At 37.6% G+C, this 14,482-nt stretch overlaps 2 protein-coding genes across 2 annotated transcripts; both read right to left on the minus strand.

The window, feature by feature from the left end:
• Nucleotides 1-3,597: 3,597 nt before the first annotated feature.
• On the minus strand, nucleotides 3,598-5,422 carry LOC104225703 (scopoletin glucosyltransferase-like). Its single transcript, XM_070171503.1, has one exon. It carries the CDS (start codon nucleotides 5,184-5,186, stop codon nucleotides 4,386-4,388), a length of 801 nt encoding a protein of 266 aa, XP_070027604.1. The 5' UTR covers nucleotides 5,187-5,422; the 3' UTR covers nucleotides 3,598-4,385.
• LOC138877176 (scopoletin glucosyltransferase-like) lies at nucleotides 3,756-4,286 on the minus strand. The gene has a single exon (XM_070156765.1). The coding sequence runs from the start codon at nucleotides 4,284-4,286 to the stop codon at nucleotides 3,756-3,758; it is 531 nt and encodes a 176-aa protein (XP_070012866.1).
• Nucleotides 5,423-14,482: the final 9,060 nt, after the last annotated feature.

Below are 14,482 nucleotides of genomic sequence, written 5' to 3' on the forward strand. Positions count from 1 at the left end.
TATGGAATGGATTGTGTTTTACTATGGGGTACTCGATTTAGTATTCGGCTGGCCGTAAGAATGGCTTCCCCCACAAGTTCTGTGGCAAACCAGAACTTATCAACAATGCGTTCATCATCTCCTTTAATGAACGATTCTTTCTTTCCGCAATCCCATTGGATTGGGGCGTGTAAGGGGCTGTTGTTTGATGAATAATTCCATATTCTAAACATATTTGTTCAAAAGGAGATTCATATTCACCACCCCTATCACTTCTTATCATTTTGATTTTCTTGTTAAGTTGCGTTTCAACTTCATTTTTGTATTGCTTGAATGCGTCTATTGCTTCATCTTTACTATTAAGTAAGTAAACATAGCAATATCGAGTACTATCGTCAATAAAAGTTATGAAATACTTCTTTCCACCGCGAGATGGTATTGACTTCATGTCACAAATATCTGTGTGAATTAAGTCTAAAGGATTTGAATTCCTTTCAACCGACTTATAAGGATGTTTAACATACTTAGATTCCACACATATTTGACATTTTGATTTTTCGCATTCAAACTTAGGCAATACTTCCAAGTTTATCATTTTTCGCAAGGTTTTATAATTGACATGACCTAAACGTACATGCCATAAATCATTTGACTCAAGTAAGTAAGAAGAAGCTGAAGTTTTATTATTAGTTTCAACAACTATTACATTCAGCTTGAAAAGGCCCTCAGTAAGGTAACCTTTTCCTACAAACATTTCATTCTTACTAATCACTACCTTGTCAGATACAAAAACGCACTTGAAACCGTGCTTTACAAGAAGTCCAGTAGAGACTAAGTTCTTCCTAATCTCGGGAACATGAAGGACGTTGTTCAAAGTCATGACCTTGCCAGAAGTCATCTTGAGAAATATCTTACCGTATCCTTCAATTTTTGCTGTAGCAGCATTTCCCATAGAGAGCGTCTCTTCGGGTCCAGCAGAAGCATATGTAGAAAATGCTTCCCTCACAGCACAAACATGGCGAGTGGCTCCAGAATCAATCCACCACTCCTTTGGGTTTCCTACCAGGTTGCATTCAGAAAGCATGGCGCACAAGTCATCAACATCATCATGCTTTTCTACCATGTTTGCTTGACCCCTTTGCTTGTCTTTCTTCCGAGCACGACACTCCGTAGATTTGTGTCCGGTTTTCCCACAGTTGTAGCAGTTTCCACTGAACCGCTTCTTGCTTGGGTTGTATTTCGGACCAGAAGCCTTCTTTCTCTTTTTGTTATCTTCAACAATATTTGCTCCCATTATTGTTGAATTTCCACGGCCTCTTCTCTCAGCAGCTTTGTTGTCCTCTTCGATTCTCAATCGAACAATGAGATCTTCAAGGGACATCTCCTTTCGTTTGTGTTTCAAATAATTTTTGAAGTCCTTCCACAATGGAGGCAACTTCTCAATTATTGCTGCTACTTGGAATGCTTCATTGATGACAAGACCTTCAATGAAAATTCCGTTAGTAAAATTACTAAAAAATTTACTTTCAATATCAGTATTTATTTGAAACATACCTTCAGCAAGTAGATCATGAATAATCACTTGCAATTCCTGGACTTGGGTAATAACAGACTTGCTATCTACCATTTTGTAGTCCAAAAATTTTGCGGCGACGAATTTCTTCATCCCGGCATCTTCAGTTTTGTACTTCTTTTCAAGTGCATTCCACAATTCTTTTGACGTCTCCACGCCACTGTATACATTATACAGATTATCCTCCAGTCCGCTAAGAATATAATTCCTGCACAAGAAGTCAGAATGCTTCCACGCCTCAATCACGAGAAAGCTATCATTCTCTGGAGTTTCATCTGGAAGATCAGGAACATCTTCCTTGATGAACTTCTGTAGACATAACGTAGTCAAGTAGAAGAACATCTTTTGCTGCCAGCGCTTGAAATCCATCCCGGAAAATTTTCCGGGTTTCTCTGCCGGTGCCAACGCCGGAGTTCGACTTGTCGATGCGTTGGCAGTCATCATCGGAACAGCTTGATTTCCGTCATTCGCCATTTTTACTGTAAAAATGACACAATCAAACGTTTAATAAACGTTTAAAACTGGAGTGAAAAATCACGTAGATTTTAATCTCCAACAAAATGCCACGAAGGCTTTAAAACTGGAGTAAAAATCACGTAGATTTTAATCTCCAACAAACCGCCACGAAGGCTTTACTCTCCAAACGGGAGTACACAAAAAACCACAAAGGTTATAGTTTCCAGAATAATAAAAGTAACACAAATACAGAAATTAAATTATTAAATTCTTAAATTCCTTAAGATTGTTGTTCCTCTGTACTTGTAAATAATGATTCTGGAAATTAGAACGTTAGCTTATAAACGTAAATATAAATAAAAAACAGAAATTAATTCGAGCCCACTGAATTCACAGTGTTTCCTTAAGGAATTTAATCCCCTCCTAGTACCCAAGGTTATAGATTATTTCCTCCCAGGATAGAACGAATTACACACTGGTGTAGCGGTACTTCAAACCCCAGTGTTTCAACGAACACAAAGTTCGGCAACAAATCACACTTATGGATGCTTTGTTTGTAGTTAAAAACAATGCAGAATAAGGAGGACAACTCAGAAGTCGAATGGAAATTCTGAGAGGAAGGAATGCAAAGTATAGCCAATGTTGAATTCTTACTGAAGAGAATATCAAATTGCAATTCGTTTTTCCAGTGTATACGCAGTGTATACAGAGTGTATATCCAGTATATGCAGAGTGTATATCCAGTGTATACAGAGTGTATATTAAGTGTATACAGAGTGTTTCAAGTGTTTTTTCCGATGTGTTCTTCTTTCTCTCCAACTTATGCTCTATTTATAGCAGTTATTTGAGAGAAATCCGCCCCTTCCATGGTGCAACAAGCACTAGATCATGGAGAAAGCACTTACATGGTGGTATATACACTTGCTTGGTGGGAGGAGCACTTGCACCATTGTGGGAGGTGCACTAGGCTGCATTGTTGCTTAGTGTTGCAACACAATACACGGATTGGAAAACATCCGTTACAAACACGGATTATATCACGTTAATATTCACTATTAACAAATAAATTTGGTCCAAAAAATTAATCAATCGATCGATCATTTGACCAAATCCGAATCCAAATCCCATTTCCCATTCACTCTAATTTTAAGACTATTTTATCTTAAACAAAAACTCAACATGAACTCCGTGTATCGAATGTTTTGCTGTAAGCTGGGGCTCCCATATGGATGGTACCCCGATGCTCCATGTACCATTTGTTAGTTTTCAAGCTTGTAGTTGTAATATTCTACGTAATGTACACGCTATAAGGAAACACAGGAGTTTGGCAACTCGACCTTCCACTGCTGCATTTATTGTGCAGCAGGAGTTTGACACTAGAGTTTATGGTTTGATTTGCTGTGAAGATACTTGCACTTAGTGTACACATTATATAAATATACTTAACACGTAAGGCTTCTTAAATCTGATGTTTCTTCTTCTCATATTGTTATGTTCATCAAGATATGAGCAAAAATCCTGTAGTTTGAGAGAACTTTAAGGTTTATCCGATTGAATAAGCATATAGAAAAAGTGAAACAACGATTAAGTGAAGGAAACAATAACGATTAAATAGGCATATTAAAAAAGTGCACCAAAAACTACAAAGATGATGGACATCTTATAAATGTTTTCTTTTTTGGCTCTTGATTGGTGGTCTTATCTATTTGGACTTCTACTAGTGGATTGATAGGAATAAATTCGTTACTTAATTACTTATCGAATTATATGTACTTATGTCTTGTAGCAAAGTAGTTAATCCAGAGTAGGATGATCCTCCTTCTTCAACTGCCTGCCTTGCCATCTCCTTGTACTCTTCGGCTCTGTTTCTGAATCCCTCTGCTTCTTCACTCTCCATGACCTGTTTTATTGCCTTAGATATTGCTTCTCTTTTCACTCCCTCGCTATCTATTCTCTTCCATTGAACCGAACCAACGCCAACCCCAATTCTCAAAACCTCAGTCACTAACTTTTCGTTGAAGAATTGCTCCCCAAACACAGGCCATGTCACCATTGGCACCCCTGCCGATATTGCTTCCAGCGTTGAATTCCATCCACAATGAGTGACAAAAGCTCCCACAGCTTCATGATCAAGAATTAGTACTTGGGGTGCCCATCCTCTTATGATTAAACCTTTTTCTTTCATTCTTTCCTCGAATCCTTCAGGCAGCCAATCTTCGTTGTCTAGTTCTGTTCTAACAACCCAAATGAATTCTTGTCCGGAAGCTTCAATTCCCATTGCGAGTTCGTGCAGTTGTAATGCAGTGAAATTCGCTACGCTTCCGAAACAAACGTAAACGACGGAACTTGGTTTCTTCGAATCAAGCCATTTCATGCACTAGCGTTTGTCAATAGAGTTTTTCTTCCCTCTTTCAGCTTTATCATCACTGTCCCTGTTGCACAGTGAAAGTGGGCCAATAGCCCATGTTTTTCTACCCAGAACCTTGGTGTAATGTTCAGCGTAATCTGGTTCAAGCTCATAGAAGCTATTGAAGACAATTCCGTAGCCCTTCATGCCTGATTCTCTGAGTGCTTTTATCTTCGGGGACATACTTTCCTCTTCCTCGATTAGATCAAATGGGGATAACTGTGTTCTGGTCAGCTTGATCTGGTTAGGCAAATTCGGTACAGCAAAAGTTTCCGAATCAGAGGAGACATTCTTGAAAGGCATATAATGCCTGATGCTATCAGCGGCACAAAGTGCAAAGTAGCTTGTGCCATGAAAAACCAATCTTGGAATGTTAAATTTATCTGCACTATCAGAAGTCCAAGGAAGGAACATATCAGAAACAAGACAATCGGGACGGCATTCTTGAAGAAGCTGCTCAAATGGTTCTTGCATCATAGTTGTAGCCGTGGCGAAGTTGCTTAGCAAGTCATCGGAAGGGATCAGATCAAGGCGCTCACATCCTTCAGGCAAGCCGTTCTCAACAGCTTGAAATTTGATCACGCGGATGTCAATTTCAGTTCCCACTTGCTTGCTTCTTTGGATAGCTTTGGAGAAAACTGATTCATTGAGAGGTGTGGTGATTATGGTGGCCTTAACACCATGAGAGGCGACGAGCTTGGCCATATCAAGCGTAGGAATCATGTGGCCATGAGCCATCAGAGGAAAGAAGAAAAAATGGAGATGACTCATGTTGAAAATTTTGGACGAAAGAGAGTTGTTGCAGCAAAACACAGAGAGCAGAGTAAACCTATCTCACTATCTGGTTCTTTTCAATCTTTTATCTGAAGATTGCAAGAGTTACTGATGCACTAGGGGCTTTTCACTGTATATTATATGCACGTGGGATTTGTGGAGACTGGAGAAGTTTAATTTGTACACTACTTTTCTACTTTCCTTTTGAAACATTATGAGACAACACTTCTCTTCAGGAAAAGAACTAATCAATCATTTCAGGGGAAACAGACCACATGCAGGGTGGTCGAATAGGCACATGCAACATCTTAAATGGGCTAAGGAGGGTCAGTGGTGGAGAGTTTTTTTTGGTTTCCCATCCGGTCATGTCTGGTACCCGTATTGGAGCCCGACTATATCCGGATTTCCATCAGGTAGTGCCCCATTCGGGGATAGCGCTCCCTACCAAAGATGTTTCCATACACATGACTCGAATCCGAGACCTCTGGTTTGTGGGGTCCAGCCCACATTTTAAGGAAGTTGTTTTCTTCCTTTCTTCTTCATTTTCAAAGTTGGCAGAAGCAGGCAGCCCACGTTTCTCATTTTTCTGTCAAAAATGACAGGCTGCAGAAGTTGAAAGGTGAAGGTTGGTAGGCATATTTTGCCTATAAAATGAGAGCTTCGGCTCTCATTCTTTTATCACAATCTCAGAGAAAAATATATCTGAGAGCTAGAAAGAAAGAGTGAGGTTTCGCAGATAGAGTATAAGAAAATAGTTTGTGAAGAAAATAAAAAGTGTGAGCGATATTGTAGTGAGGTGAAATATCAAAAGAGGGTTATTTCTTTTGAGTATTGTAGTGGTCTTTGTAGTATTTTTATTCGGGCCTACAAAGTGTAAATTCCTTACTATAGTGATATCAGTTGCTCATCTCGGGGTCGTGGTTTTTCCCTTATTCAGAAGGGTTTTCCATGTAAAAATCTTGGTATCATTGTTACTCTTTTATTCTTGTTAATTACCGTATCTCGGTGCTACATTATTATTCCGCTTTTATTACCGTGAATATTATTTTGGTAGGGGGTTTATTCCCAAACATGGTTAAAGGAGAAGCAGCCTGCACCACATCAGTGGTAGCGGTGGAGAGTGGAGTTTCTTGAGATGCAACTTTCAATGCATTGTATTATGACAAGTCAGATAAAGGTTTGAACTTGCAATTCAACTGTGCCTTCGTGTCCTAGGCCATGCAATTGAAAAGTACCTGTATACATTTTGTCATTAGCAGCTACATATGTTAGTGCTTACTTCCCTACGCTTGGATGGTGATCTTCCTTTTTTGGCAACAACCATCCTGCACGGTAAGACTACTATTGAGTTGAAAGATGTCACATCGGCTCTTCTACTCAATGAGAAGATGAGAAAGAAGCCTGAAAATCAAGGACAGGCTCTCATCACAGAAGGTAGAGGCAGGAGTTATCAAAGGAGTTCGAACAACTATGGTAGATCCGGAGCTCGTGGGAAGTCAAAGAACCGATCCAAATCAAGAGTCAGAAATTGCTACAACTGTAATCAACCAGGTCACTTCAAAAGAGATTGCCCAAATCCAAGGAAGGGCAAAGGTGAAACCAGTGGCCAGAAGAATGACGACAACACAGCCGCCATGGTGCAAAATAATGATAATGTTGTCCTCTTTATAAATGAGGAAGAGGAATGCATGCACCTGTCAGGTCCAGAGTCGGAATGGGTGGTTGACACAGCGGCATCTCACCATGCCACACCGGTAAGAGATCTTTTTTGCAGATATGTAGCAGGTGATTTCGGCACAGTGAAAATGGGTAACACAAGTTACTCAAAGATTGCGGGGATTGGTGACATTTGTATCAAGACAAATGTCGGATGCACATTGGTTCTAAAGGATGTGCGGCATGTACCTGATTTGCGGATGAACTTGATCTCGGGAATTGCTTTAGACCGAGATGGATACGAGAGTTATTTTGCAAATCAAAAGTGGAGACTCACTAAGGGATCATTGGTGATTGCAAAGGGAGTTGCTCGTGGCACGTTGTACAGGACAAATGCAGAAATATGCCAAGGTGAATTGAACGCGGCACAAGATGAGATTTCTGTAGATTTATGGCACAAAAGAATGGGTCATATGAGCGAGAAGGGATTGCAGATTCTTGCCAAGAAATCACTCATTTCTTATGCCAAAGGTACAACTGTAAAACCTTGTGACTACTGTTTATTTGGTAAGCAGCATAGAGTCTCATTTCAGACATCGTCTGAAAGAAAATTGAATATACTTGATTTAGTATATTCTGATGTTTGCGGCCCAATGGAAATTGAATCAATGGGCGGTAACAAATATTTTGTTACTTTTATTGATGATGCTTCACGAAAATTATGGGTTTATATTTTGAAAACCAAAGATCAGGTGTTTCAAGTTTTCCAGAAGTTTCATGCTCTAGTAGAAAGGGAGACGGGTCGAAAGCTAAAGCGTCTCCGAAGTGACAATGGAGGTGAGTACACTTCAAGGGAATTTGAAGAGTATTGTTCAAGTCATGGGATCAGACATGAAAAGACAGTTCCTGGAACCCCACAGCACAATGGCGTAGCCGAGAGGATGAACCGCACCATTGTGGAGAAGGTGAGAAGCATGCTCAGAATGGCTAAACTGCCTAAGTCATTCTGGGGTGAAGCAGTTCAGACAGCCTGTTACCTGATCAATAGGAGTCCATCAGTTCCGTTGGCGTTTGAAATCCCAGAGAGAGTTTGGACCAACAAGGAGGTGTCCTACTCGCATCTGAAGGTGTTCGGTTGCAGAGCTTTTGCACATGTACCAAAAGAGCAGAGAACAAAGCTGGATGATAAATCTGTTCCCTGCATATTTATCGGATATGGAGATGAAGAGTTCGGGTACAGACTGTGGGATCCTGTAAAGAAGAAGGTCATCAGAAGCAGAGATGTAGTCTTCCGAGAAAGTGAAGTTGGAACTGCTGCTGATATGTCAGAAAAGGCGAAGAATGGTATAATTCCTAACTTTGTTACTATTCCTTCTACTTCTAACAATCCCACAAGTGCAGAAAGTACGACCGACGAGGTTGCCGAGCAGGGGGAGCAACCTGGTGAGGTTATTGAGCAGGGGGAGCAACTTGATGAAGGTGTCGAGGAAGTGGAGCACCCCACTCAGGGAGAAGAACAACCTCAACCTCTGAGGAGATCAGAGAGGCCAAGGGTAGAGTCATGCAGGTACCCTTCCACAGAGTATGTCCTCATCAGTGATGAGGGGGAGCCAGAAAGTCTTAAGGAGGTGTTGTCCCATCCAGAAAAGAACCAGTGGATGAAAGCTATGCAAGAAGAGATGGAATCTCTACAGAAAAATGGCACATACAAGCTGGTTGAACTTCCAAAGGGTAAAAGACCACTCAAATGCAAATGGGTCTTTAAACTCAAGAAAGATGGAAATGGCAAGCTGGTCAGATACAAAGCTCGATTGGTGGTTAAAGGCTTCGAACAAAAGAAAGGTATTGATTTTGACGAAATTTTCTCACCTGTTGTCAAAATGACTTCTATTCGAACAATTTTGAGCTTAGCAGCTAGCCTAGATCTTGAAGTGGAGCAGTTGGATGTGAAAACTGCATTTCTTCATGGAGATTTGGAAGAGGAGATTTATATGGAGCAGCCAGAAGGATTTGAAGTAGCTGGAAAGAAACACATGGTGTGCAAATTGAATAAGAGTCTTTATGGATTGAAGCAGGCACCAAGGCAGTGGTACATGAAGTTTGACTCATTCATGAAAAGTCAAACATACCTAAAGACCTATTCTGATCCATGTGTATACTTCAAAAGATTTTCTGAGAATAACTTTATTATATTGTTGTTGTATGTGGATGACATGTTAATTGTAGGAAAAGACAAGGGGTTGATAGCAAAGTTGAAAGGAGATCTGTCCAAGTCATTTGATATGAAGGACTTGGGCCCAGCACAACAAATTCTAGGGATGAAGATAGTTCGAGAGAGAACAAGTAGAAAGTTGTGGCTATCTCAGGAGAAGTACATTGAACGTGTACTAGAACGCTTCAACATGAAGAATGCTAAGCCAGTCAGCACACCTCTTGCTGGTCATCTAAAGTTGAGTAAGAAGATGTGTCCTACAACAGTGGAGGAGAAAGGGAACATGGCTAAAGTTCCTTATTCTTCAGCAGTCGGAAGCTTGATGTATGCAATGGTATGTACTAGACCTGATATTGCTCACGCAGTTGGTGTTGTCAGCAGGTTTCTTGAAAATCCTGGAAAGGAACATTGGGAAGCAGTCAAGTGGATACTCAGGTACCTGAGAGGTACCACGGGAGATTGTTTGTGCTTTGGAGGATCTGATCCAATCTTGAAGGGCTATACAGATGCTGATATGGCAGGTGACATTGACAACAGAAAATCTACTACTGGATATTTATTTACATTTTCAGGGGGAGCTATATCATGGCAGTCTAAGTTGCAGAAGTGCGTTGCACTTTCAACAACTGAAGCAGAGTACATTGCCGCTACAGAAACTGGCAAGGAGATGATATGGCTCAAGCGATTCCTTCAAGAGCTTGGATTGCATCAGAAGAAGTATGTCGTCTATTGTGACAGTCAAAGTGCAATAGACCTTAGCAAGAACTCTATGTACCATGTAAGGACAAAACACATAAATGTGAGATATCATTGGATTCGTAAGCAGGTGGAGAACGAATCTTTATAGGTCAAAAAGATTCATACAAGTGAGAATCTTTCCGATATGCTAACCAAAGTGGTACCAAGAGACAAGTTTGAGCTATGCAAAGAACTTGTCCGCATACACTCAAACTAGAAACTGCGAAGTTACCTCCTTCGGGTGAATGGGACTGGAGGGGGAGATCTGTGGGGTCCAGCCCACATTTTAAGGAAGTTGTTTTCTTCTCTTCTTTTCATTTTCAAAGTTGGCAGAAGCAGACAACCCACGTTTCTCATTTTTCTGTAAAAAATGACAGGCTGCAGAAGTTGAAAGGTCAAGGTTGGTAGGTATATTTTGTCTATAAAATGAGAGCTTCGGCTCTCATTCTTTTATCACAATCTCAGAGGAAAATATATCTGAGAGCTAGAAAGAAAGAGTGAGGTTTCGCAGACAGGGTATAAGAAAATAGTTTGTGAAGAAAATAAAAAGTGTGAGCGATATTGTAGTGAGGTGAAATATCAAAAGAGGGTTATTTCTTTTGAGTATTGTAGTGGTCTTTATAGTATTTTTACTCGGACCTACAAAATGTAAATTCCTTACTATAGTGATATCAGTTGCTCCTCTCGGGGTCGTGGTTTTTCCCTTATTCAGAAGGGTTTTCCATGTAAAAATCTTGGTATCATTGTTACTCTTTTATTCTTGTTAATTACCGTATCTCGGTGCTACATTATTATTCCGCTTTTATTACCGTGAATATTATTTTGGTAGGGGGTTTATTCCCAAACATGGTTAAAGGAGAAGCAGCCTGCACCACATCAGTGGTAGCGGTGGAGAGTGGAGTTTCTTGAGATGCAACTTTCAATGCATTGTATTATGACAAGTCAGATAAAGGTTTGAACTTGCAATTCAACTGTGCCTTCGTGTCCTAGGCCATGCAATTGAAAAGTACCTGTATACATTTTGTCATTAGCAGCTACATATGTTAGTGCTTACTTCCCTACGCTTGGATGGTGATCTTCCTTTTGTATGCCACACGTTTCTCATAGTTTGGCAATTGGCACAATCCTTTGCCCAATAAAAAGAGTCCTTGCATTTTGTTTATGCAAAGTCAAGTTACTTGGAATGCATGAACAGCACATAATCAGACTCATTAAACGCATTTCTAAATTAATTACATAAACAAGAATGAAGAGAGCGTTCGGACAATCTGTTCTTGGCTCTTCAATTGGTTAGTCAGTTGAGAACAGGGGCGGCCCGACGAATTTCGTGGCCTAAAGCCAAACTTTGTGAGGGACTTTAACTTTTTATTTTTTTTATTATTTATTTGAAAATTATTTTTTTAACTTTTCTTAGATACAAAGTTATTAATAATCTTCTCTATATATATATATAAAGGAAGGACATGAGGAAAGTGATGTGACATCTCTATAATATAGGAATTCTCTTTATCTTTTTTCTCATTTTTTTGAATATTTTCTTTCAATTTTTTCATTTTAACTATTTAAAAAATTCACACCATACACTCACACGGGGTTATGACTTTTCAAGTCCATAACCTCCAACCGTTTAATATATTACTAATAACTCTCTATATATCTCCTGCTTCTCTTCTTTCCCACACCTGACTGTTACCCATTCCATTGAAGTAGATTCCATCTTTTATTATTCATATCATCACATTGCTATTTCTTTAGAGATTTACCATTTCCGTTAATATTTCAAATTGTAGTTGTAGTATTTTGGTCTGCTTACTCAGAACTCATTTTGAATATGCAGCTTTTTATGATCGTAATGGAGTATATTTTGCTTTTGTTCCTTAGAAACTATGTTTAGGTTCGTATTTTGTGAATTGAATTTGAAAATTACTGACTTGATTATGTTTGTTATCTTATCTTCTCATAGTTCTACGTTAATTAGAGCTCAGTACTTTAAAGTGAATTCCATCTTCCTATCTTGTGGGTCATTGTTACTTTCTGTTGTTAATTATAATAGTCAGTTTACCCATTTCATTTTTTTCTTCTTCTTTTTATTCTGAGATTATTTTGTATGTTTCTTCCTGTTCTTCTTTTTCTATTAAACATTTGGAATCATTAAGAAGTTATATTTATTTTAATATAAAGAGACAAATTATAAGAAAGAAAACGAAATGTAAGGACAAAAATATTAAATTGAATGAGGCAAATGCAAAGAGTAACCATTGGGAAGAGGGATAAAAAGTAAAATAAGAAAATGAATAAAAAAGAAAGTAACAGTATGTACAAAACATCAATAGGTTGTTTGAGGGTACTCTTTCCTAGAAATTCCTCTATTTTCCTTTCATAAAATCCCTCTCTATATATGTTTTGAGTTCTGTTTCTTCTTCTATAACAGGTACATACACGATCTTACTCTTGCCATGATGATGATTATTTCATAACAATTAAGTAGTTGCATGGTTGGTAGAAGCAGCCAGCCAAGTTTCATTCCAAATCCGACAAATGCATAATCACATATAGAATTAGCAAATTAAATAAAAATTTCACCTGAATGGTTCATTAGACGGGAAATAAAACAAGGGGTTTTCGTTTCAGGAGAAATTTCAGTCCCCAAATTAGTTCGTCTTAACTACATTGAGAGAACTTTCTTTTGATATATTGTAACAATCGCGCCACTAACTACCTTCAGTTCGTCCAAAAATATTGAAAGAGAAAAGAGATGTTTCATGACAAGATCTGGTCACTAAAAATCTTTTGAAAATCAGCATTGACAAGGGCTACAATGCTATGACTATCAAACGTAAAATAAAAGTTTAGTGATCAGATTGTGTTTTTTCATGCTATTTGTCAAAATAAATAATAGAATAACGTGAACCCCTCATAACCTATAGGTAGATATAAGGATGATGACAAGAGCTACAAGATCCAGTACGAGGTGCCAATACTTGGGAATGAGCACGTGAAGATCACAGTAAAAGATAGAAATCTTGAGTACAAAAAAGGAAGACTGGGAGAGTATATGAGAAAAACGATCAGATGATGAGTTTTAGTAATTAACAAGTTATGGATACTACAATTACAACATTATACTTGCGCCAAGGTTGATAGATCATGGTTGAGGAGATTAAGATTGAGAACTCTTTTTTTGCTAATTGGAAGCCATTTATTTAAGACAAGAAATAAAAGTTTGAGGTGACAAATAATAAAATATGTCAACTAAACTAATCATGCGATTTTCAAAATGTCATCCACGATCGGTTTGTTGAAAAATTCTAAAATGCTGTGATTTTTGTTTTTGTTTCAAGTGAAAGAGATGGAAAAAAGGAACAAAATAATTATCTACGTTTAATATATATTAGACTTTGAAAATCGTGTATTAGGACCGCGTATATATATGTATCAAAAGGTGAAATTTTCCTTTTAAGTTCTTTTTTTTTATTTCAAAAAATAAAATAAAAAATTGTATGAAAACATGTCAACTAAGTTGTCTTATCTAATAAAAATATTTTATTTGTCGCATCACAAAGATATAGAATTTTAGTTGTATGGATACTCATAAGATCTTATATCTTGATTAAATTATAAAGATTATTTCAAAATTCATTAATCTTTTACAACCGCGCGAAGCGCGGGATATTTGACTAGTTTTCTTATAATCAATAACTCCTAATACATATTTCTCAATTGACAATATAACTAATCCATTTAACCTGTCTTGTGATATGATTGTTCTTAGATAAGATTTTATCATTTTTAATTTTGAAAACTTCTTTTAGGTGAAGCAATAACATAAGTTATGAACATGATTCCATAAGCAATTTAGGCATTTGCAAAAGAATTAAATTTTTTTATTTGATTAAGTCTATCAATTAAACTGTTATCTTCTAATTGTACTATTTTCCTTAATACTTTTAATTCAGAAAATAAATCTAAACCATCAATATCAAATTAATTATTATGCTTTAAAGGACATTCAAGATTAAGATAATATTTTTTTAAATTTCCAACATCTAGTGATCTTAGTTTTTACTGCCAAATAGAAAACCAAAAATATTTTCATATGCTTCAAATTGTTCAAATCTATTTTGAAGTGAAAAAATAGTCTTGTCTATTACGTATAAAAGTAATCAACTCTAAAGAACTCTTCGAAAGATTTTGAGATTTCATTATCAACATTCGCATCAAATTATTACTTCCTATATATTACAAGTTTCTTACGAAATTCGAGTTCGATATTCATTTTATGTGCAATTTCATTAGTAGAAATTATAGCAATTACAAATCTTTCTTCTCTATATTTGTTAAAGAAAGAAATCAAACATCCTTCTCAAATATCCCCAAGCACGGGATTTTTAAATTAGTTGCTAGTCAGAAGTGGAATTTTGGTGACTGATGATGATGATAATTGTCACTGTAAGGAGGATAGAGGAAAATTGTCAGTCTTGTGGTACAATAGACCTAAGCTAGTGTATCAACTTTCTTCATACTTCATAGCCACTAGTTTGCAATTTTGTCTGTATTGTCATTATCCACGTCTAAGATGTGGACCTATGTTTTCAGCTTTTTTCTTCACGTCTTAAAGAAAGTAGGTTGTCGTTTCATAAAAAAAAAAAAAAAAAAAAATCACTTTACTTAACTCATAGCATAGCAG

Source organism: Nicotiana sylvestris, chromosome 1 (assembly GCF_000393655.2).
Source record: "Nicotiana sylvestris chromosome 1, ASM39365v2, whole genome shotgun sequence".
In the NCBI taxonomy this organism is placed as follows: Eukaryota; Viridiplantae; Streptophyta; class Magnoliopsida; order Solanales; family Solanaceae; genus Nicotiana; species Nicotiana sylvestris.

What these genes read in the sequence shown, in the direction of transcription:
- LOC138877176 (XM_070156765.1), bottom strand. Translation starts at nt 4,286, where the DNA reads ATGGGAATTGAAGCTTCCGGACAAGAATTCATTTGGGTTGTTAGAACA.
- LOC104225703 (XM_070171503.1), bottom strand. Translation starts at nt 5,186, where the DNA reads ATGAGTCATCTCCATTTTTTCTTCTTTCCTCTGATGGCTCATGGCCAC.